At 43.9% G+C, this 24,752-nt stretch overlaps 2 protein-coding genes and 1 long non-coding RNA gene across 9 annotated transcripts in view; all 3 read left to right on the top strand.

The window, feature by feature from the left end:
* The first annotated feature begins 1,468 nt into the window (after window positions 1–1,468).
* LOC118367734 (V-type proton ATPase subunit C 1-A) lies at window positions 1,469–10,568 on the top strand. The gene is made up of 13 exons (XM_035751364.2): window positions 1,469–1,636; window positions 2,027–2,215; window positions 4,895–4,962; window positions 6,311–6,396; window positions 6,851–6,945; window positions 7,194–7,285; window positions 7,477–7,575; window positions 7,670–7,738; window positions 8,309–8,401; window positions 8,482–8,575; window positions 8,771–8,868; window positions 9,034–9,160; window positions 9,402–10,568. The coding sequence occupies exons 2-13, from the start codon at window positions 2,084–2,086 to the stop codon at window positions 9,495–9,497; spliced, it is 1,149 nt and encodes a 382-aa protein (XP_035607257.1). The 5' UTR covers window positions 1,469–1,636; window positions 2,027–2,083; the 3' UTR covers window positions 9,498–10,568.
* A 519-nt stretch (window positions 10,569–11,087) lies between these two features.
* Window positions 11,088–24,752, top strand: part of LOC118367632 (protein spire homolog 1-like) — a 62,398-nt gene continuing 48,733 nt past the window's right edge. For 5 of the 6 annotated variants that reach the window (XR_008090524.1, XM_052494531.1, XM_052494529.1 and 2 more), the window contains exons 1-2: window positions 11,088–11,638; window positions 19,444–19,469. Coding sequence is in view for 5 of the 6 variants with exons in the window: in XM_052494531.1 (XP_052350491.1) it covers window positions 11,284–11,638; window positions 19,444–19,469 (381 nt within the window). In the remaining variant the exon portion in view is untranslated. Of the gene's footprint in view, window positions 11,639–19,443; window positions 19,470–20,769; window positions 20,921–24,752 lie in introns of all 6 variants that reach the window. The other variant, XM_052494532.1, reaches the window with a different exon arrangement.
* On the top strand, window positions 16,321–17,477 carry LOC127915195 (uncharacterized). Of its 2 annotated transcripts, none has more exons than XR_008090527.1 (4): window positions 16,321–16,468; window positions 16,643–16,758; window positions 16,907–17,254; window positions 17,403–17,477. It is a non-coding gene; the product is annotated as an uncharacterized LOC127915195 (long non-coding RNA). The 2 variants fall into 2 exon arrangements; XR_008090525.1 differs by having other exon boundaries at window positions 16,585–16,758.

Raw genomic sequence — 24,752 nt, 5'->3', positions numbered from 1 at the left:
TTACTCTGAACTCTGAATAAACACATTCAAAAGGAACCTGTAAAAGCACTCCGGTATCCCTCTCTTCTCAAGTCTCTAACATTTTCCTGAAGTCAATGAGTCTGATTCTGGACTCAAGCCTTGGACATGTTGGCATTGTAACACTAGTATCAGAGAGGTTGACAAATAGATCCAATCTGCCACTGAAACAATAATACAAAATAATGCTTATCTCACACAATTTCCCTCTTTAAAACCTTCCTCCCCCTTTCTGCCCTAGGCAGTCCATAATAATTCAGACATACTAGATTAGATTTACTGTAATGTCCCTCAGAAGGCTCAGAATAACTAGCTGGGGAAATAGAACTGACCTGAATACAGTGAATGATACTGAGGACACTATATGGATCTTGAAAGTTTGTACACAGTAGAAGGAATATGTAGTTGTATATTTTTTTGTCATTTACAGTTTAATCATGTCATGTTTTTGTAGTAAGATGTATTGTCAGTGTCATGGTCACTCAAATGAACGTGTAAAAGTTAAAACATGTGATATGTAAAGTTAAGCACGGTATACAAAGCATTAGAACTAGAGGGAGCATGTGACACATGTTTCTGTTGGTAGGACTCAACAACAAACCTGGTGCTCTATTTTTGTGTAATGCTTTGGATGTATTAAACCATGTAACTGAGATGTTAGAGAAGGTTGACATCCATCTTTGAAATACACAAATCCATAGATTTTTCAGAAATCTCACACTGTATGACTGACTTGTATTAGAGGCAGTTTTTGTTGAAGAAACACTTAATACCTCTCCTCACATTATCATCCCCACTCAATGACCCAGACCCAGTCTGTGTGTCTGTAGACCAAATGAGACAGTGATTTCAGTGCACATGCCCAGACATGTCCCTGTAGACTGGCCTGTGGCCAACAGTGGGCAGCCCACCCTGGTCCCTGGCCTGTCCTTTGATTTGAGGGGTTGGCTGGTCGGCTGGCTCCAGCCAGACCAGGCATTGTATCCCAAACAATGCACCCCAGACCTACTGAACTATAAACATATCCCTTTGTACGGTTTTCCCTGAATTCTGAGCAGGGAGACACCCAGAGTCAGGAAACGGCTGGACTCCTGTCCAAATTGAGAACGTCTACACCCCAAATTACAGCTGACTGGACATTTGAGATTGTCTGTGTCCCCTCTCCCCTTCCCTCTCCCTCTCTAAACTTCCCTCTCTCTCCCTCTCCAGCCTGCAGCCCCACAAGAAGTACAGTACATTCTTGAGGGAATCGTGCAATTCCAATTCATTGGCCAAAATGACTCATTGTAAATAAATAGCACTCCTACATTGAAATGGATCAACTGACACCAACCCTGATACTTTTTTAAAGTAATTGTGTATTTAATTTTTTTTTTACTCTGTTTTGAAATGTCCATGCTGTAGTACCTCCTCCAAACCAGCTGAGGTCGTCTGTCCAACGACGTGACGCCAAAAAGTTCCCCTCCCCCACGAGAGGCCTCTCTGTTCCTCATCTGATCAGCTGACTTGAATGTGATGCTGCTGGAAAGACCTCTAGGATTAGGATTTGATTGGCAATTATGAATATTAAACCATAGGAATTGATTAGTGTTCGAGTAGTTTTGTCATTAGATCTCAGGTAAGAAATGTGAAAACTGTATTTTGTTTTTTTTACTGTAAATCTCCTCGATATCATGTGATACCAGCTAGCTAGCTATGGGTCATGTTTCAATCAACTGAGAATGTCACTTGCAGTAACGTTAGTGAGGTTCAGCTAACGTTCGCAACTTTTGATGTAAAGCAATAGAAGACAAATATCCTTTCTCTTGCATGCTAGCTAACCAGATATATCAGCAGCGCGTAGATAAGACGGGTTTGGGAAGACATATTGATTAAATAGCAGTCAATGTTGTCTGCTATCATTTATCAACTGATGTATCAACATGAAATAGAGAATAACGTTGCGATTGATAATACCGTACTACAAATTAAGTCCTGTTGAACAAGTACATTTTTTCTTGTTTTACAGCACCCATCTCTGTGCATTTCGTTTTGAGCCTGTAGTCATCAGTGTATAGCTGTAACCATGACAGAGTTCTGGTTGATCTCAGCTCCTGGAGAGAAGACCTGCCAGCAGACATGGGACCAGATGATGGTGGCCACCACGCGCAACAACAACCTGTCCACCAACAACAAGTTCAACATCCCAGACCTCAAGGTTAGCCTGCAGTAGTAGCCATAGATAGTAGCTACTACATTACCATACTAACTTGTAGGGCTGAGCAATATATACCGGTATAGATTTTTACAGTACCATCCATAACAATATGTTGACCGTGCTAAATAAATAACAAGTTATTCGTTTTCTCTGAGTTTGATTGAGTATAAAATAATCACAATGGAGAAAGCCCAATAATAACACATAGAATTCACTTGCCATCCTACGGTCATGCACTACTCAAAAACCGACATACCATCAAGAATGAGAAAATTATTGAATGAAAATGGCCATATCGCCCAACTAACTTATACTGAACAAAAATATGAATGCAACATGTAAAGTGTTGGTCCCATGTTTCATGAGCTGAAATAAAAGATCACAGAAATGTTCCATATGCAAAAAAGCTTATTTCTCAAATCCCTGTTAGTGAAAATGTATCCTTTGCCAAGATATTTGTATTTATTTCACTTTTATTTAACCAGGTAGGCTAGTTGGGAACAAGTTCTCATTTACAACTGCGACCTGGCATAGATAATCCATCCACCTGACAGGTGTGGCATATCATTTTTAAGTAAGAGATAAGAATAACAAGTAATTAAAGAGCAGCAGTAAATAACAATAGCGGGGCTGTATACAGGGGGTACCGGTACAGAGTCAATGTGCGGGGGGCACCAGTGTCGAGGTAATATATAGGTAGAGTTATTAAAGTGACTATACATAAATAATAACAGAGAGTAGCAGCAGCATAGAAGGGGGGATGCAAATAGTATGAGTGGCCATTTGATTAACTGTTCAGGAGTCTTACGGCTTGATGGTAGAAGCTGTAAAGAAGTCTCTTGGACCTAGACTTGGTGCACCGGTACCGCTTGTCGTGCGGTAGCAGGGGGAACAGTCTATAACTAGTGTGGCTGGAGTCTTTGACAATTTTTTGGGCCTTCCTCTGACACCGCCTGGTATAGAGGTCCTGGATGGCAGGAAGGTTGGCCCCGGTGATGTACTGGGCCGTTCGCACTACCCTCTGTAGTTCCTTGCGGTCGAAGGCCGAGCAGTTGCCATACCAGGCAGTGATGCAACCAGTCAGGATGCTCTCGATGGTGCAGCTGTAGAACCTTTTGAGGATCTGAGGTCCCATGCCCAATCTTTTCAGTCTCCTGATGGGGAATAGGTTTTGTTGTGCCCTCTTCACGACTGTCTTGGTGTGCTTGGACCATGTTAGTTTGTTGGTGATGTGGACGCCAAGGAACTTGAAGCTCTTAACCTGCTCCACTACAGCCCCGTCGTTGAGAATGGGGGCGTGCTTGGTCTTTTTTTCCCTGTAGTCCACAATCATCTCCTTTGTCTTGATCACGTTGAGGGAGAGGTTGATGTCCTTGCACCACACTGTCAGGTCTATGACCTCCTCCCAATAGGCTGTCTCATTGTTGTCGGTGATCAGGCCTACCACTGTTGTCATCAGCAAACTTAATGATGGTGTTGGAGTCATGCCTGGCTGTGCAGTCATGAGTGAACAGGGAGTACAGGAGGGGACTGAGAACACATCCCTGAGGGGCCCCCGTGTTGAGGATCAGCGTGGCGGATGTGTTGGTACCTACCCTTACCACCTGAGGGCAGCCCGTCAGGAACCCATGGCTGCGCCCCTGCCCTGTCATGTGAAATCCATAGATTAGAGCCTATTTGATTTATTTAATAATATAATAATAATAATATATGCCATTTAGCAGACGCTTTTATCCAAAGCGACTTACAGTCATGTGTGCATACATTCTACGTATGGGTGGTCCCGGGAATCGAACCCACTACCCTGGCGTTACAAGCGCCATGCTCTACCAACTGTGCTACAGAAGGACCATTTCAGTTGACTGATTTTCTTATATGAACTGTAACTCAGTAAAAGCTTTGAAATTGTTGCATGTTGTGTTAATATTTTTGTTCATTATACTTACTAGCCCCTCTACATTCCTACGTGGAACAAGGCTTCCACAAAACATTGCCATAGTTTACTCGCAAATGATTTTGCAATACATGAACGGGTCCCAACAAAAGTACCGCCATCCAAAGCACACAGGCTCCTGAATATCACTGCTGGGTGACTGACTCTTAGTTGTCACTGAGAAAACAAAACAGGCAGGCAGCACAACCAGACCCCTGACCTCAGGACTCTCATCCAGTCTTTGCCCTAGTTTGAGTTGGCCCTAGTTTGATCAAAGGCCCTCAAAGCAACATTTAGGCATCTGGTATCAAGCCAATGAAACCAATGTACTCACCCCACCTGTAAAATGTGCTCACCCCATCTATAAAATGTGCTCACCCCATCTATAAAATGTGCTCACCCCATCTATAAAATGTGCTCACCCCATCTATAAAATGTGCTCACCCCATCTATAAAATGTGCTCACCCCATCTATAAAATGTGCTCACCCCATCTATAAAATGTGCTCACCCCATCTATAAAATGTGCTCACCCCATCTATAAAATGTGCTCACCCCATCTATAAAATGTGCTCACCCCATCTATAAAATGTGCTCACCCCATCTATAAAATGTGCTCACCCCATCTATAAAATGGGCTCACCCCATCTATAAAATGGGCTCACCCTGGGTATATGATGGTAGGGGAAATATTGTTTGAATTAAAGCTTTGACACGTTTGGCCTTTTTTCCTTTTTGCATTAACAGGTGGGGACGCTAGATGTGTTAGTTGGGCTGTCAGATGACCTGGCCAAACTGGACTCCTTTATTGAAGGGTAGGTTTTTTACTACACTGCAATTTCCCCTTTGAACATTAAGTATCACTTCAGGATTACTGTACGAAATATCTCATTCATTACTATGTATACAGCTTGTCCATTGTGAATGTGTTGTGATAGACATATATTATTTTTGTTAAAGTGCCTGTGATGTCTTCTGTGTCCAGTCAATTCTGTAATCCCTCCGTGGCCCTAGCTTTGCTACAATAAGGAATTTCACACCAGCGTGAGGCTAGCAGGCCCAGAGACTAAAGTTAGCAATTTACAGTTTGGTGACACACCGGCATCTCTTTACTCAGTTATATTTATTGCTCATGACTTGTGTGCTACTGTTGGTTTGAAGTTATTTATAATCCTTGGAAAACCTTGACGTCCAAAAATTCCCACATACTAAGCAAGCCCTGGTTCCTCTGTAGACACCGACTCTCAAAGAATGGCAACAGTAGAAACCCAGTTACCTCTCATAGGGCAATATCAGCCTTGTTCTGGAACTCGTCTGTAGGAAATTTGAAGATGAGAAAGCCGAAGTAACACCGTTACAGACTGATTTGGGATTGTCTTAATCTGACAGCGTGTCAGTTGTCTCGACAAACAAGCCTGAGTCTTAGAATTGAGTTTTTCTCCATCGTTCACCGATCGCACATCAATTGGAATGTAATCATATCAAGTATTATCCACATCATTTTGGTTCAGGGAAGGCAACTACAGTGCTAAAAAAAATAGTGAAAAACAGAAACGGATTGTAAATGATCTGTTAATTATTAGTCAATTATCAGTTAACCAACTGATTAATTGGTTATCAAGAATTGGTTGATAACCAATGCTCCTTAGTAGGCCTACAGGTCCATTTTCTATTTAAAAGGTCTTTCATCAATATACTGTATAATGTGAACAGTTGTTAGTCTGGTGCTGTAGATTATATATAGATAGATAAACACTCATACCCTGACCAATAAACAGTCTGCGTAGACTTTGATGTTTTGAGCAGAGTGCTATATGAATGCATGGTATAGTTAAGCAATAAGGCCCGAGGAGGTGTGGTATATAGGCAATATACCACGGTTAAGGGCTGTTCTTAGTCACGACACAACGCTGAGTGCCTGGATATATATTGGCCATATATCACAAACCCCCAAGGTGCCATATTGCTATTATACATTTTTACCAATGTAATTAGAGCAGTAAAAATAACTGTTTTGTCATACCCGTGGTATACGGTCTGATATACCATGGCTGTCATCCAATCAGCATTCAGGGCTTGAACCACCAGGTTTATAATCCCCTTTTGATGTGAGGGCTTGCTGACTGCAGCCTGACTGTGTGAATGTTTCCTGGCTGTTGACAGTGTGGTGAAGAAGGTGTCTCAGTACATGGCTGATGTGTTAGAGGACAGCCGAGACAAAGTCCAGGAGAACCTGCTGGCCAACGGAGGTACTTATCATCATATACAAGTTACTCATATGAAAACAATACAGGTAGTTATCATATACAAGATACTGGTATCAAAACAATGAAGGCAGTTAAGATTGCAGAAATTGAATTACTAGAACAGCCATTCCCATTCAAGTTTGTCATTCTATTTCTATCATTATCATCACGTACAAGTTATTCATATGAAAACAATGGAGGACATTGGAGATTAGCTTGTTAGTTGTCATCACAAACAAATTTGTCCAGGAAGTGTGCTTCTGCCTCTACTGTGCACATTGATTGACTAAGGAATTATCCTTTTAACCTGTTAATACGAAATACTAAAGAAATACCAGCACATTTAGAAATGGTTGATTAGAGTATCTTGCAATTACCCATAAAGCCATGCATCATAATGTAAAAACGTCATTCTAACAAGTCCTTTCCTCAATAACAATGCCTTGATTCCCTCTAGTGGATCTGGTGACCTACATCACACGGTTTCAGTGGGACATGGCCAAGTACCCCATCAAGCAGTCACTGAAGAACATCTCTGATATCATATCCAAGGCAAGTCTTTCTCCTACCCTCATCTGATTCTCTTGATAATTAGCTAGACGGAGACCCTTTTTTATAACTGTCATGTAGTCATGATTTTGATAGCGTATGAAGGTATAGAAATATCAACAAGTAAATTATATTTCAATGGTATCAATCAACTGTATTTTTACTACCTCTTGAGTAAATCTGTTGTTAAACACTGTGCACAGTTTTTACGTGGGTTGTATTCTGAGTACTTGACCTTTTCCTCTCTACAGCAAGTAAGCCAGATTGACAACGACCTGAAGGCCAGAGCCTCTGCCTACAACAACCTGAAAGGGAACCTGCAGAATCTGGAGAGGAAGAACGCGTGAGTCAAGTTATTTTGCTCGAAGACCTGACTATATTTTCCACTGCTTCTAATCTATGCCTTCAGTGAGAATTATATTTGAAACAGTTGAGGAAAGGTCTTTCAATGCATATTTGCTTTGTTCAATTGTTTCTTTCAACATTGTTTACATTATCATTAAAATATCATGCAATACCGTGTTGTGTCTGTAGGGGGAGCCTGCTGACCAGGAGTCTGGCTGACATTGTCAAGAAGGAGGATTTTGTGATTGACTCTGAGTATCTGATCACTATGCTGGTGGTTGTACCAAAGTAAGTACAACTGTTTCCCAGTTTACAACAGTGTCATATTGAAACTTTTTTTTATAACAACAGTTTGCTGTCTAACAATTGTGGATCCTTCTAGGACGAGTTATGCTGACTGGCAGAAGACCTATGAAACGTTGTCTGAAATGGTTGTACCCCGATCCACTAAGTAAGTATATTGGAAATTCAGAGCCCATGGTGAATGCATGTTAAAATAGCTACTTCAGGGCCTCCCGGGTGGAGCAGTGATTAAGGGCGCTGTACTGCAGCGCCAGCTGTGCCACCAGAGACTCTGGGTTCGCGCCCAGGCTCTGCCGTGACCGGGAGCTCCGTGGCGCGACGCACAATTAGGGCCGCGACCGGGAGGTCCGTGGGACGACGCACAAGCGACGTTAACCAAGGTTGCCAGGTGCACAGTGTTTCCTCCGACACATGCGCGCTGTGTTAAAAAGCAGTGCGGCTTGGTTGGGTTATGTATCGGAGGACTTTCAACCTTCGTCTCTCCCGAGCCCGTACAGGAGTTGTAGTGATGAGACAAGATAGTAGCTATTAACAATTGGGTACCACGAAATTGGGGAGAAAAAAAAAAGATGTTTTTTTTTTTAATTAAAAAAATATATATTAAAAAAATTACTACTTCAGTACATTGTCTCTTCAATCCATATTTTCTGCTCATGAAGTGATTTCATTGTGAGTCCATCATGCCCGTCTGACTGTTCTGTTTGTCCCATTATTACAGCCTGCTGTTTGAGGACCATGACAGTGGTCTGTTCAGCGTCACCCTATTCAGGAAGGCCATTGATGACTTCAGACACAAGGCCAGAGAGAACAAGTAAGACACACACACACACACACACACACACACACACACACACTCTTCTCCATATGTAATTATCTTGCTGTTTCTATCAGGTACACAGTCAGGGACTTCCAGTACAACGAGCAGGAGATGAATGCGGACAAAGAGGAGATGACACGTCTCTCCACAGACAAGAAGAAGCAGTTTGTAAGTCATATGACTGGGAATATGATGCCTGACCAAGGTATATGTGACTGAAACGTTGCACTATAAAGAAATGTTTCATTGCAAGTACACTTAGTGTTCGGACATCCCTGCAACCATTCTGGGATGTGTTGGGTGGGTGAAACTACTGGACAGTGGGGTGGATGGAGCCTCTAAGCCTTAATTTCCCTCTGTCAGGGGCCACTGGTGCGATGGCTGAAAGTGAACTTCAGTGAGGCCTTCATCGCATGGATTCACATCAAGGCTCTGAGGGTCTTTGTGGAGTCTGTCTTAAGGTATGACGATCACACTGTACTAACAGTCGTCCAATTGTTAGATGTTTGTAGTGAATGACAAGATGCTTGTGACAAGAAGTCAACCTGAATGCAAATAAAATATCTAACTGACTGCGTGTCGTGCCTGCTGTTAGTGATTTAACTGCTCTGCCTATGCTCCCACAGATATGGGCTGCCTGTGAACTTCCAGGCCATGCTGCTCCAGCCCAACAAGAAGAACATGAAGAAACTGAGGGAGGTTCTCAATGACCTATACAAACACCTGGACAGCAGCGCTGCAGCTGTCATCGATGTGAGTAATTAGACGTGATATATATACCCGGTGTGTCCAGATGAATACTTGTTCTATCTTTGTAGTAATGGGGCATTGCGATGCCAAACGCATGTTGTATATTAGAAATTCTGGCACATTAGCTAAATGAGATTTGATATGGTCTGGTTCAGCAGACCTGTTAGACAACCACATTATCCCTGTCGTGTTAATGTTATTTACCATGTAAGCTAATGGTCTCTGTTTCTTTATTCCCTTGTAGTCTGCCATGGATATCCCTGGTCTGAACCTGAGCCAGCAGGAGTACTACCCTTATGTTTACTACAAGATAGACTGCAACCTGCTGGACTTTAAATAGATTTTCACTGTACCTGACCCCTCTGTTCTGTCTTTATGCTGAGTACCCACTAACTTGTGTTTTCCCGTAAATCTTGCTCCCAGTCTTGCTATTTTCTCCGTTCTCTGCTCTGCTATTTCCTCTCCTCTCTAATCGTCCTCTCCTTTGCTCTCCTCATATCTGGGTGATGCTGTTTATCCTTGCTCTCCTCAGATGTGCATGCTCATTCCTTGTGGTTTAAAGCACTTAGTGACCCCCTCCATCTGTACAAACTGAGGACAAAAAATGGCTTGATGTTTATTTTGTTGGTTTTGTTTACATATTTTTTGTAAAACAGCATAATCAAAGTACACTGTATTTAAAGGCCCAGTGCAGTCAAAACAGATTTTTCTGTGTTTGATTTTCCTGTGTTTTATATATATTTCCACACTGAGGTTGGAACGATATTGTGGAATAAGGCCATTTTAGCCTGTTTTGGTGTGACTGGTGACAAATTAATGAATAAACCAATATGAAAGTGTTCCAAACCTCTCTGCCAATAACAGCTAGTTTTCAGTTTTTCCACCCCCAATCCAAAACAGTCCTAGTCATATTCTTGCTTGAGAAATTGCTCTTGCTAAAATGCAATTTTTTTTGTTACTTTTTGAAAATTTTAATTGAAAAACTCACTGTATTTAATTGGTACCCAGAAAGGATTTGATGTTGCAATAAACCGGCTGCATTGGGCCTTTATGTGCTGAAACAAATAAGATCTCTAAATATTTATTTCTGGTAGTTTATGTATTTTCAATCATTCCACGTCTGTGTTGTGCATATTGATAGCTACATCTTTGAGTGGCACTATTCATAGATACTTGTGTATGTGACCAATGTGTTCATTTACCTGCACGTCCAAGCATATCTGGTACATGTTCATGAGGTATTGGTTCACCTTGGCAACAAATAGTGTTACAAAGATGCTATATTTGTGTGTAATCTCATGTTGTGTATATTTGATGTTAAAAGAGATATATGTATGTGTACGTACGCATTATGTATGCTATGAATAGATAAAACAGTCAATATGAAGAAAATGGTCTATTTTGTATGTGATTGGGGTTAGCGTTTGTCTGTGTTGGTAGGCTATATCGGTAGGTAAGGTTGTAAACATTACATATTGACAACATATTACAATGAATGGCCAGGCCCTGCAGGAATCGTCCACGTTTACAGTTGTGTGAGAGAAAGAGAGTGAGTCATGCTTGGCCTCTGCAGAACTAAGGGAAGGGTAGTTAGAGGAAGTTCCTCCATAGAGAAGTAGGAATGTACATAACCCTTAAGAAATCCCTGCCTTCAAACATTTAATATGAGGAATTCAATATGAATAGAAATGTGCTCCCAAATCCATCATTGAGAAATAGTATTTGTTTGAGAGCATAACATCATTGCCAGAGTAGCCTACACATTACCTAGATGTATTCACACGCTGTGGTCTATCAAATTGGACAGCAGATGGCACAACATAACAGAGAGAGTGGGAAATAAAGTCCTCTAGCTGCGCATGTCACCTATGTATGCATTCCTCTGAAGTGGCCCGAAACCTGACAGGCGTTCAGACCATGCAAACAGTCCGTCATATGACTGGTACCCATACGAAAACACTGCAAGGCGGGGGAAATCATAATCACTGTCCGTGGTGGTGCTGCTGTTGCGAGGGAGAGGGAACCGCATCTCCCGATGTCTTCAGGCTGCCCGGATCGTTTGTTTATCTGCGGCTCCCGGTTTATTCGTGTCAACCCCGGCCTTTCTCGGTCGATAGAATGAAAGGATGGCCAAGCGGCGAGATGCGGACGAGGAGAACAGAGAGCTGATCGGCCCTGCTGCGGTCCAGCGAGATGCGACGCTGTATCCCGGGATGGCAAAAATGGACGGAATGGAGGAAAGAGGGGGAAGTGAACTGTCTTTAGAGGAGATTTTAATGCTCTACAGCCAACCGATAAATGAAGAGCAGGCTTGGGCAGTGTGTTACCAATGCTGCGTAAACCTGGCTCAGGGACATAGGAGGAATTCTGGCCCAGCTGCGGGTGCATCAGTGGTGGATACTGCGAAGAGGATTGAGGGACCACAGGATGTGAGGATTCAGAAAGACGGAGCTGTCAAATTACAATATGAAGGCTGTGATGGTAGGTACAATAATTATGTAATGATGATGTTTGCAATGCGTTCATGATTTTTTTCTGGCAGTTTTATTTTCATTTCGCCAACACATTGGTAATATGACCTATTCCTAGAACGAGAAAATATGTAATAATGTTGAATGAATGTAGAACCTAGGTCAACAAGGCAGCTGGATACCGACTGATAGATTCATATGTCATGCTTTCCAATTGTTGGCTATTGCATTTAGTTAGCTGGCTCAGCCGTTGTTGTTTTTTTCCCCTTCGCACATCACATGTTCATGTTCATCATCCACACTCCATGAAATAGCTTACTGGGATAAAAAGAAGAGCATATTTCCATGGCACAATTTGTTGCTGCCCAGAGTGACATACAGTGCATTCGGGAAAGTATTCAGACCCCTTCACCTTTTCCACATTTCGTTACGTTAGAGCCTTATTTTAAAATGGATTAAATAAATACATGTCCTCATCAATCTACACATAATACCCCATAATGAAAAAGTTAAAACAGGTTTTTAGACATTTTTGCAAATGTATTACAAATGAAAAACAGAAATACCTTATTTACATAAGTATTCGGACCATTTGCTATGAGACTCGAAATTGAGCTCAGGATCATCCTGTTTCCATTGATCATCCTTGAGATGTGTCTACAACTTGATTGGAGTCCATCTGTGGTAAATTAAATTGATTTTACATGATTTGGAAAGGCACACACCTATCTATATAAGGTCCCACAGTTGACAGTTCATGTCAGAGAAAAAAACCAAGCCATGAGGTTGAAGGAATTGTCCTTAGAGCCCCGAGACAGGATTGTGTTGAGGCACAGATCTGGGGAAGGGTATCAAACCAATTTATGTAGCATTGAAGACCCCCCAAGAACACAGTGGCCAACCATAATTCTTAAATGGAAGAAGTTTGGAACCAACAAGACTCTTTCTAGAGCTGGCTGCCTGGCCAAACTGAGCAATAGGGGGAGAAGGGCCTTGTTCAGGGAGGTGACCAAGAACCCGATGGTCACTCTGACAGGGCTCCAGCGTTCCTCTGTGAAGATGAGAGAACCTTCCAGAAGGACAACCATCTCTGAAGCACTTCAATCAGGCCTTTATGGTAGAGTGGCCAGACTGATGCCACTTCTCAGTAAAAGGCACATGACAGCCCACTTGGAGTTTGCCAAAAGGCACCTAAAGGACTCCCAGACCATGAGAAACAAGATTGTCTGGTCTGATGAAACCAAGATTGATCTCTTTGGCCTGAATGCCAAGCATCACATCTGGAAGAAACCTGGCACCATCCCTACAGTGAAGCATGATGGTGGCAGCATCATACTGTGGGGATGTTTTTCAGGGGCAGGGACTGGGAGACTAGTCAGGATCGAGAGAAAGATGAACGGAATAAAGTACAGAGAGATCCTTGATGAAAACCTGCTCCAGAGTGCACAGGACCTCAGACAGGCGAAGGTTCACCTTCCAACACGACAATGACCTTAAGCACACAGCCAAGACAACGTAGGAATGGCGTTGTGACAGCTCTCCATCCAACCTGACAGAGCTTGAGAGGATCTGCATAGAAGAATGAGAGAAACTCCCCAAATACAAGTGTGCCAAGCTTGTAGCGTCATACCCAAGAAGACTCAGTTGTTTTTTTTGTATACATTTGCAAAAATGTCTAAAAACTTTGCTTTGTCATTATGGGGTACTGTGGGTAGAGTGATAAGGGGGGAAAACTATTTCATCAATTTTAAAATAAGGCTGTAACGTAACAAAATTTGGAAAAGTCAAGGGGTCTGTATACTTTCCGAATCCACTATACTGTATTGTGGGTGGTGGTGGATCTGGCCCCTTATCAACCTTTTAAAATGTATTTTTGTAGACTTTTTTTATGGAGTGTTTTCCATTGCCACAAAGACCCTCAAACAATGGTATGACTGCATGATGGCCCCAAGCCACATCATCATCATCATCACCACCACTGTAGTCATCAATGGACTTATGCCTTCACAGCTGGGGCCTAGCTAAACTGTTGACATTGTCTTGTGTTACACCTGATATGACACAGCAAAAATGTGTGTAGTCTGGGTGTGCCTTTGTAACTGCTTGAATACCCATTCTCCTTGCTCCGGCCAAACGCTACGCCACACCCACGGGTATTAGTTTCTTCTCCGCAGTGAGTCTGGATCTGAGTCCCCGACCCGTCACCTAGCCTCTGTCGAGACCCCAACAACAGGAAGTTCCGGTTTTCAGGGGAAACGGAAAGAGAGGCTGTGACGTTAACAAGGCAACATCATCTTAACTCCTCCACATTTACTGGATTGGTTGAACAGTGCAGAAAATAACCTCCCCGACAGTTTTATTCCCTTCTTCTCTCAAGTTCAGTATGTAAGGGATCTAGTTTCAGGTGTTCATTTTACGGCTGCTACGTTAGGTTATGCGAATGCGAACACATTCGGGGGCCGTCTGATTGGTCCAGAACCAATGGGTTGGGCCAAAGCCAGAACAAACATGGGTAAAACTGTGGTTTAAAAATTTGTCATTGGCTTTCATACTCTGATAGGGCAGCGGGTAGCTTAGCGGTTAAGACTGTTGGGCCAGTAACCGAAAGGTTTTCAAGCTGACTAGCTGAAAAATATGTTGACGTGCCCTTGAGCAAGGCACGTAACCCTAATTGCTCCTATAAGTCGCTCTGGATACGAGCGTCTGCTAAATGACTAAAATGTAAAATGTAATTGGTTAAAGATGATCCAATCGCTGATGACTTTGTTTTGTACAACGCCCCTCGTCACCACAAACACAAACAATTTCAATGATGACAGTCTCAGACTAAAGTATGTAGCAAACAACAAAAAAATGTGAGTCATGAGGCTACCTGTAAAAGTGACTAGGATTTACAAGTAATGTGTCTTGTCCTGCATGTGGAGAGTTCATGTCGGTCTTCCTCCTCGCTAGTATCCTGTAATCAGATTCCCAGATACAGTCTCTATTTCACCCAATATGTCTTTGTTTATTTTGTTTGTTTATATACCCATGGTGTCACAGGGAAGCTGTACCCTAGCTCTTACTCAGTTATACACCTTGAGTCAATGTGTGCTGAGTCAATTTGATGGCTTATTGGCTTTGGACTCAATGTACTCCATGGTTAATCAGCTTTTTTACATGTACATTTACATTTGAGTCATTTAGCATACACTCTTATCCAGAGTGACTTAATGTTTGTGTGCATACATTTTCCAACTTTTTCCTACTGGTCCCCCGGTGGGAATGAAAACCCACATCTCTGGCGTTGATAGCACCCTCCTCTACCAGCTGAGACACACAGGACCTTTTTGGCATTAATGAACTGACTGTGCATAGTAAGGGTGGAATATGTGGTGTACTGTATTTTATTTGACGTGCCTGGCAGTGTGTTAGTAACTCAGTAATAGTAATTGGGGATGGGAGGTTTTGCATGGTTTGCTACTGGTCTGCGGATGGCTACTCTACAGGCAATGCTGTTATTGAATGTAGTATCATCATGTGTGTTATTACACTTTATTCATCTGTGATTATTACATTAATATGACTACAGCTAATCATCTGTTGAGTTAATGTAGATAGACTAACATTATTCTTGCGACGCCTTTCTTTTTTCTAGTGCCTTAAATCTATTATAATTTCTTTCTACGCTGATTTGTTACGTGATTTCCATATTTGATGGATTCTCAGAAGGACTGACCACTCTGATGTCTGGTTAACTGTGCTAAAGTTCAAGGGGTCTCCCCCAAGGCATATCAGCCATGCCAGCTGTGTTCAGAGACAGACAGGCATACAGAAAGAAAAACTGAGAGAGAGCCTTCTTCCAACCAATTTGTCACTGACCAAACAGAAGCTACTCTCAAAATGTAGCTACTCTTATTCAATTTCCCAAGTTTCCTGATTGATTGCATTTATCATCTCTGTATCAGATTTCTTTCCCTCATTGATGAAGCCAGTTTGTGTGAGAATATCAGGATTTGTCCGTTGTCTGTTTCCTGCATGGCAGTAACAAAAGCAAGTTGTTTTGTCTTACTTTGAGTGTCAAAATAAGCCTGGTTCCTCTAGGTTTCTTCCTAGGTTCCTGCCGTTCTAGGGAGTTTTTACTAGCCACTGCTTCTTTCTGTATCTGCATTGCTTCCTCTTTGGGGTTTTAGGCTGGGTATCTGTATAGCACTTTGTGGAAACTGCTGATGTAAAACAGGCTTTATAAAATAAATTGGATTTGAAAATAAGGACCATTGGTTTAGTCACTGATTCAAGGACGATGGTTGTGAGTAGTTCTGTTGGGCTGTTGACGTCCTGAAATATTAGACCTCCATCTTGTTTTTTCTCATCAATGAATGGGGCAGTCACAAGCAAATGATTTGAACATGTTGTTTTGCAGGATGTTACAATAGAGCTTGTCATTGTGTATGTGGAGAGGGTCATCAAAAAATAATCTGCTTGGTCACATTATTGAAATAAACATTTCATGACGATGACATGGCTTGGTCACGTTATTGAAATAAACATTTCATGACGATGACATGGTGGCTTGGAGCAACATTTAGGCCTAACCCAGAGGCTTCTTGAATGAAATGTATTGATTCAGTTTAGCAGTGTGTATGCAGGCAAAGGCAGAGACAGGGCCAGTGACTGACTGGCAGAGGTAGAGGCCGAGGCAGTGACTGACTGGCAGAGGCAGTAACAGAGACTGACTGGCAGAGGTAGGGGCCGAGGCAGTGACTGACTGGCAGAGGCAGTAACAGAGACTGACTGGCAGAGGTAGGGGCCGAGGCAGTGACTGACTGGCAGAGGCAGTAACAGAGACTGACTGGCAGAGGTAGGGGCAGAGGCAGTGACTGACTGGCAGAGGCAGTAACAGAGACTGACTGGCAGAGGTAGGGGCAGAGGAAGTGACTGACTGGCAGAGGCAGTAACAAAGACTGACTGGCAGAGGTAGGGGCCGAGGCAGTGACTGACTGGCAGAGGCAGTAACAGAGACTGACTGGCAGAGGTAGGGGCCGAGGCAGTGACTGACTGGCAGAGGCAGTAACAGAGACTGACTGGCAGAGGTAGGGGCCGAGGCAGTGACTGACTGGCAGAGGCAGTAACAGAGACTGACTGGCAGAGGTAGAGGCAGAGGCAGTGACTGACTGGCAGAGGTAGGGGCCGAGACAGTGACTGACCGGCAGAGGCAGTAACAGAGACTGACTGGCAGAGGTAGAGGCCGAGGCAGTGACTGACTGGCAGAGGCAGTAACAGAGACTTACTGGCAGAGGTAGGGGCCGAGGCAGTGACTGACTGGCAGAGGCAGTAACAGAGACTGACTGGCAGAGGTAGGGGCCGAGGCAGTGACTGACTGGCAGAGGCAGTAACAGAGACTGACTGGCAGAGGTAGGGGCCGAGGCAGTGACTGACTGGCAGAGGCAGTAACAGAGACTGACTGGCAGAGGTAGGGGCCGAGGCAGTGACTGACTGGCAGAGGCAGTAACAGAGACTGACTGGCAGAGGTAGGGGCCGAGGCAGTGACTGACTGGCAGAGGCAGTAACAGAGACTGACTGGCAGAGGTAGGGGCCGAGGCAGTGACTGACTGGCAGAGGCAGTAACAGAGACTGACTGGCAGAGGTAGAGGCAGAGGCAGTGACTGACTGGCAGAGGTAGGGGCCGAGGCAGTGACTGACTGGCAGAGGCAGTAACAGAGACTGACTGGCAAAGGTAGAGGCCGAGGCAGTGACTGACTGGCAGAGGCAGTAACAGAGACTGACTGGCAGAGGTAGGGGCCGAGGCAGTGACTGACTGGCAGAGGCAGTAACAGAGACTGACTGGCAGAGGTAGGGGCCGAGGCAGTGACTGACTGGCAGAGGCAGTAACAGAGACTGACTGGCAGAGGTAGAGGCCGAGGCAGTGACTGACTGGCAGAGGTAGGGGCCGAGGCAGTGACTGACTGGCAGAGGCAGTAACAGAGACTGACTGGCAGAGGTAGAGGCCGAGGCAGTGACTGACTGGCAGAGCCAGTAACAGAGACTGACTGGCAGAGGTAGGGGCCGAGGCAGTGACTGACTGGCAGAGGTAGAGGCCGAGGCAGTGACTGACTGGCAGAGGTAGAGGCCGAGGCAGTGACTGACTGGCAGAGGCAGTGACAGACACTGACTGGCAAAGGTAGAGGCCGAGGCAGTGACAGTCTGACTGGCAGAGGCAGTGACAGGGGCTGACTGGCAGAGGTAGAAGCAGAGGTAGAAGCAGAGGCAGTGAGAGAGACTGACTGGTAGAGGCAGAAGCAGTGACAAGAGACTGACTGGCAGAGGTAGAAGCAGAGGCAGTGAGAGAGTGTCTGGCAGAGACAGTGACAGAGACTGACTGGCAGAGACTGACTGGCAGAGGTAGAGGCAGTGACAGAGACCGACTGGCAGAGGCAGAAGCAGAGGCAGTGAGAGAGACTGACTGGCAGAGGCAGTGAGAGAGACTGACTGGCAGAGGTAGAGGCAGTGACAGAGACCGACTGGCAGAGGCAGAGGCAGTGAGAGAGACTGACTGGCAGAGGCAGAAGCAGAGGCAGCGAGAGAGACTGACTGGCAGAGGCAGTGAGAGAGACTGACTGGCAGAGGCAGAAGCAGTGAGAGAGACTGACTGGCAGAGGCAGTGAGAGAGACTGACTGGCAGAGGTAGAAGCAGAGGCAGTGAGAGAGACTGACTGGCAGAGGCAGAAGCAGAGGCAGCGAGAGAGACTGACTGGCAGAGGCAGTGAGAGAGACAGAGACAGGGTGTCATCAGTAGTAGCCACCAACCAAGTGGTGATAATGAACTACTGCTTTCATTGACTGTGACCCAGTTAATGATGTTGTCTTAAAGACACATTCCTATATCTTCTTCTTTTTCTTCTTCCATGGACCCTGTTTTTTCTGGTTTACGATCCTATAAAGAATTCTGGCCCTATGATCTACTGTGCTACAGCATATAGGCAAGGTTAGCCCTCATGGTAGTCAATTTATGTTATAATGCACTTGTGTTGTACTTTACCTATTTTGCTCAAGATGGTGGTTCTGCCTCACTTGATTAAACAGCTTTCATTTTATGACAGTCTGATAATAATAACCTTGTTTGACTGAGAAGATTATCTTCATGGCTGATGGCCAGTTAGTGACTCCCATCACCGAGTAACCGGAGCCTTTGTTGCTCATCGACCTTTTGACTCGGGCTGATCGGCGTTTGAGTTACCAGAGTTGCCATGGCAACTGCAGTCAGCCGCCCAGGGGTGGTTCATGTGCGAGACCTAAATGCATACAGTCGTGGCCAAATGTTTTGAGAATGACACAAATATTAATTTGCACAAAGTTTGCTGCTTCAGTGTCTTTAGATATTTTTGTCAGATGTTACTATGGAATACTGAAGTAATATATAAAAATAATAATTAAACTGACAGTTTACATGCTGTTTCCTCTGCAGACATTGTCATATTGGATTATCGACACATAAATACATCTGTCTTTCAGATACAGTGTACAGAAACATTGACCCAGCAGCATGATTTTCACATTTTAATTGACCTGCAATTGATTGAACTGTGGCCTCTGTTTTAGTTACAGTAAAGGTTTAGTATAAAACAATACATGCTCTCTTTTGACCTGAAAGGCTGTGTTAGTTGGGCCAGTTGTTAACGTTTTATTGTAGCTCTGAGAGTTCATCATGTTTGCATAAGCCCTTCTCAGTCACAGATAGTTTCACATCCAGGTCATAACCAAGCCAATGTATTTGAAGATGCTTTGCTTTAGTCATAAATTCCCTGTTGACCACAACTTTCCTCTGTCTCTCCACAGGTAAATCCATCCCAGCCACATCAGAGGTGAGTGGCATGTTTCTGACTTCCTTGTTTCTGGGAAGATATCTGTAATAATAAGAAAGAAAGATGTTGAGCAGGAGGGCCGACCGTGTTCCAATGGAATTATACCTGGCGAAACCGGGCCGGCAACCGTCACAGTGGTGGATGGATACTATCTGTACAAGCATAGGGCGTGTTAATCCTGCTTGATGACATGCCTGACACTCAACCTGCTGCCAGGGGCATTGTGGTGGTGGTTTCACTAGTGCTTTACCATACTATCTGTGCAGTGCACACCTCATTCACAGCATCTAGCTCAGAGGTTAGACTAGAGAGAATGGATATGACCACACCTACGCTATGTGTAACATGGGACTGTTATTGACAGTGAGGCAATTTCAAATACACTAGCAGTCATTAACTAAAACAAGAACATCTGAAAATAATATATATCATAACACCTAGAACAAAGTCCTAACAGGAGCGATGATGGAGTCTATTTGGAGATCAGTGATAGATAGACCTTCACTGCAGACTCTCTAGGCTCTCAGCTGGTCTGACTGACTGGGCTGGCGAAATGAATGTCACCATGCCAGCTCTCCCCTTTGATGTTGGCTCTGGGTGACATCTAAAGGGCTAATTAGAGCGCTATATTGTAATTTACCTTCCCAGCAACCTCTTCTCAGCCTCTTCCTCCAGCTGATATGGTGATGGGAATAGTTCAATTCCATTCAATACAATTTTATTTATCCTCTCAGGGGAAAACAGCAGTGCTGTTCAAGTAGCCTCACACAGCCTGGGGAGGAGGTTACTGCTCAAGAGGAGCAATAGCTATTGTTCTCTGTGTATCTGGTGATGTGTCTAGCTAGCATATTTTTGTGTTAGTACGTCATCATCACTACCACGAGGCTAGTAGTATTAGAGCACATGATATGAGGAAACGATTTCCCATCAATGTCCTACATGACTACATGACTGCAGTTTACTCTGTGTCTTGCATGTATTCAGGGTGGGCTAAATGTATTGTTGAACACCAATAATCTGTCTTCAGTGGGGTGGAACTTTGGGAGTCCTGAAAATGGCGCCGGAGGAGATGGCCGCCGTTTTATGGTCTCCTAACCAATTGTGCTATTGTGTGGGGTTTTTTCGCGATATTTATAAATGATTTTGTACATAATGTTTCTGCAACCGTATCTTACGGCAGAAAAGAGCTTCTAGATATCAGGACAGCGATCACTCAGCTTGGTTTAGACAAATATTTTTTCTACAACAACAACAACAGCAGCAAGCAGGACTCACACGATATTCTCCAAACACCCCACAGGACTGACATCCCAATTATTCGCAAGAGGAAGCGACGCAGAGGACGAAGAGCCGGCTGCCTCGTCTGGAACCGCAGAAGACAACTAGGAAAGCTGCCGTTACCGTCAATATTACTCGCCAACATGCAATCATTGGACAATAAACTAGACGAGGTATGATCACGAATATCCTACCAACGGGACATCAAAAACTGTAATATCCTATGTTTCACGGAATCGTGGCTGAATGACGACATGGATTTTCAGCTAGCGGGATACACGCTGCACCGGCAGGACAGATCAGCACAGACGAGGGGGGGGGGCGGTCTGTGCATATTTGTAAACAACAGCTGGTGCACGAAATCTAAGGAAGTCTCTACATTTTGCTTGTCTGAAGTAGAGTATATTATGATAAATTGCAGGCCACACTACTTGCCTAGAGAGTTCTCAGCTATACTTTTCGTGGCTGTTTATTTACCACCACAGACAGATGCTGGCACTAAGACAACACTTAACTTTTTTTTCTCCGCACTATTAGTTAGAGCCTGTAAGTGAGCATTTCACTGTAAGGTCTACTACACCTGTTGTATTCGGCGAACGTGACAAATAAACTTTGATTTGATTTGTGGGATTGCCTGGTAATGGATCTCTGGTAGCAGGTGGAGAGAGAATAAAACACACACACACTGAGACTCTCTCCCTCTCTCCTATCTCCCTCCCTCTGCGACTGTGAGTGAGAATGTGCAGTTAAATTGCGTCAACTAAATCCCTACTAAGCTGCTTTACGGCAGAGATGGGTTCTCCTAGTGCAGTCAGTCAGTGTCTGATGTTATGTGTGAGAGCCTGGCTGAGGAAAAGAAAATACTAGAAAGTCTATCCTCATTCCAACACCCTCTTCTGACTGTCACTGCAGATCCAGCAGTCATATTACATTACAGCTCGTGTGTGTGTGTGTGTGTGTGTGTGTGTGTGTGTGTGTGTGTGTGTGTGTGTGTGTGTGTGTGTGTGTGTGTGTGTGTGTGTGTGTGTGTGTGTGTGTGTGTGTGTGTGTGTGTGTGTGTGTGTGTGTGTGGACAATTTAGTTCAGAAACATTGGTCGTGATTGGATCAACACTGTCACTGACGTGATTCAATCTCTACTATGCTGCTGTATGACACTGAACTATATGAAACCTGTGTTGTTGTGGCTGTATTGACTACCATGAAGACAGACAGAGACAGCTGAGCCACTATCCCTTGGTCCAGACACTGAGAGTGCAATGGAGGTACAGTAGAACCACATAAATGTAGCAGATGATAAGTAGGTATCCCACAGTGCAGTGACGTCACCCACCACCCTGAGAACGAAAATAAAGTTGCTTTTGGCTAGCTAGCAGATAGCACGCTGCTTTGTGTGTAGATTAGTGTTAGTCATGGGTTCGCTTCCCTGGTATTCGGTACAGGGGTAGAACACGTCACATAAAGGGGAAACAACCCCTGTGTGACTCCTGAAGAATGCTAGTCTTCTTGGTAACACTACTGTTGATGCCTCCAGCGTTTCTCAAACCTTTCTGGTCTCGTGATCTTGCTACTCTTACTGCTTATTACTGCTGGGTTATGTTTCATACTTTCATTATATGTCCCCGGCAGGCTGGTCCTCTCCTCTCGGTTATAATTCAACAGGATTTTTAAGAGTAAGCCTTTGAAGTTTGGTGGAGGATGATTATGACAGTTAACATAGTAATAATTTGTCAGACAGCATGGTGTTGAATGTAAACAAGAACTCTATTGGAAATAGTCTGGCTGGACTGATTAACTACACGATCAAAGGAAAAGCTGTCTTCTCTGATCAGCTTCTGAATAGTATAATTGAATTTTGTCCCAAAAAATCTGAACATTCCCATTCATTCCTTCTTGAAAATGGTTTGATGGGTTTAGTTTAATGTGTGTTAAAGTGGGTGTGTGTTTGTACGCCGGGGGATCAGGGGGGGGTGTTGGTTGAACCCTCAGGCGGTGCTGAACGTCAGTCATATGATTCAGAGTTCATGGTGTTGAGCACAACGTCTCTCCTCTTGCCTTCTCTCAAATCACCATTTTGACTCTAAAGCAAGGCCCTCTACTTTACCTATAAACTTTGTTATGAAATGATCGTGAAAACTATTCTAAAACCCTTAAAGAACATCGAAGGGTTTCCTGCCTTCCCTCCTCTGCTATCAATCCCTTCTCTTTTTTTGTTGTTGATACAATTAGTCATTAAGTTTTTCCCCAGTTTTCATATTTCAAGTTATTACACATTTCAGGATTTACCATTTCAGATTGCTTCATACAGTTACATGTACATACATTTAGATAGGTCAGAGGGTCAGGTACATTCAAGGTCATGGACCTTGACATTGACCTTGACATTTTGACATCAAAGGCAGTGCTTCTCACTCCTGGTTCCAGGGACCCAAAGGGATGCACATTCCCAGTACCCGGCCCCTATACACCCACTCCCAATGAGAGGCTTGATGGCCCCAGGCCCGGAACCTAGAAACACATCTCAAAGGTATATAGACAGGTATGGTCACAGATTCTCAGCAGAGCCAGGCCAGCCACACACAATGGAGGCAAATCAGATATTTAAAAATAAATAATAACAATAAAAGCAACATTAATCCGTTGTTGACTGCCTCAAACCAAGTTCAGACATCAGGGGTGAAGTCATTCATCAATTATGTATTGAATAGATTGATTTCTTGCAAAGGAGACACTTTATCAGTTTCACAACTGAATGCATTCATCCGAAATGTGTCTTCCCCTCTCTGAATCAGAGAGGCGCGGGGGGCTTCCCTAATCAACGTCCAGGTCATCGGCGCCCGGGGACTAGTTGTTGTTTGGGGGTTAACTGCCTTGTTCAAGGGGATAGTATAACATTTTTCCACCTTGCCGGCTCGAGGATTCGAATCAGCGACCTTTCGGTTACTGGCTCAATGCTCTTGCAGTTCTCTATCAAATGACAACCCTATAAAACGATCACATTGTGAGAGATGGAGGCAGATCTTCTGATGTCGTTCAAAGGCTCCATTGTTTAGGCAGCTCCTCCATGTGAGGTTGTGTGCTTTTTATTAAATCTTATTTCAGAAAGTCTGGAAGATGGCTCTCCCTGATTTCTCTCCCTAAGGAAGAAGATACATTTTTTATGTAAGGTAAGCGTTCAGTTATTGGGTTAAAACTATTGTAATTAAGAGGAGAGGGGAGGGGTGCAGAGTAGATGAGATGAGATGAGAAGAGAAGAACAGAGGAGAACATAGGAGAACAGAAGAGAGGGGAGGGGTGCAGAGTAGATGAGATGAGATGAGAGGAGAGAAGAGAAGAACAGAGGAGAACATAGGAGAACAGAGGAGAGGGGAGGGGTGCAGAGTAGATGAGATGAGATGAGAGGAGAGACGAGAAGAACAGAGAAGAACAGAGGAGAACAGAGGAGAGGAGAGGGGAGGGGTGCAGAGTAGATGAGATGAGATGAGAGGAGAGAAGAGAAGAACAGAGGAGAGGAGAGCTAACTAGTTTACATAATCCCAACTGTCATCAGCCGAGTTAGCAGTTCAGTTCAGAGCTCTGCAGGTGGCTGGAAGTTTTTTCTGTGTTTGAAGTCACCTGCAGTGTTTCTGTTGTCTTTACAAAAGTGTTGCACTACATAGGGAATAGTGTGCTATTTGGGACACATCCTACTGTCTCTCTGTAACATTTACGCAAATAAAGGTGGACAAAATAAAACACATGGATCAGTTATAGGTGTTGAAGCATTTTTACAATGGGTCACATTATGTGATTATGGTTTTAGTATTACTGTTGATACACTACATGGCCAGGGGTATGTGGACACCCCTTCAAATGAGTGGATTCAGTTATTTTAGCCACACCCGTTGCTGACAGGTGTATAAAATAGAGCACACAGCCATGCAATCTCCATAGACAGACATTGGCAGTAGAATGGGCTGTACTGAAGAGCTCAGTGACTTTCACCGTGGCACTGTCATAAGATGCC

The sequence above is a fragment of the Oncorhynchus keta genome, chromosome 34 (assembly GCF_023373465.1).
Source record: "Oncorhynchus keta strain PuntledgeMale-10-30-2019 chromosome 34, Oket_V2, whole genome shotgun sequence".
In the NCBI taxonomy this organism is placed as follows: domain Eukaryota; kingdom Metazoa; phylum Chordata; class Actinopteri; order Salmoniformes; family Salmonidae; genus Oncorhynchus; species Oncorhynchus keta.
The sequence above is the reverse complement of the archived record's forward strand: the minus strand, read 5'-3'. Positions and strand labels throughout refer to the sequence as shown.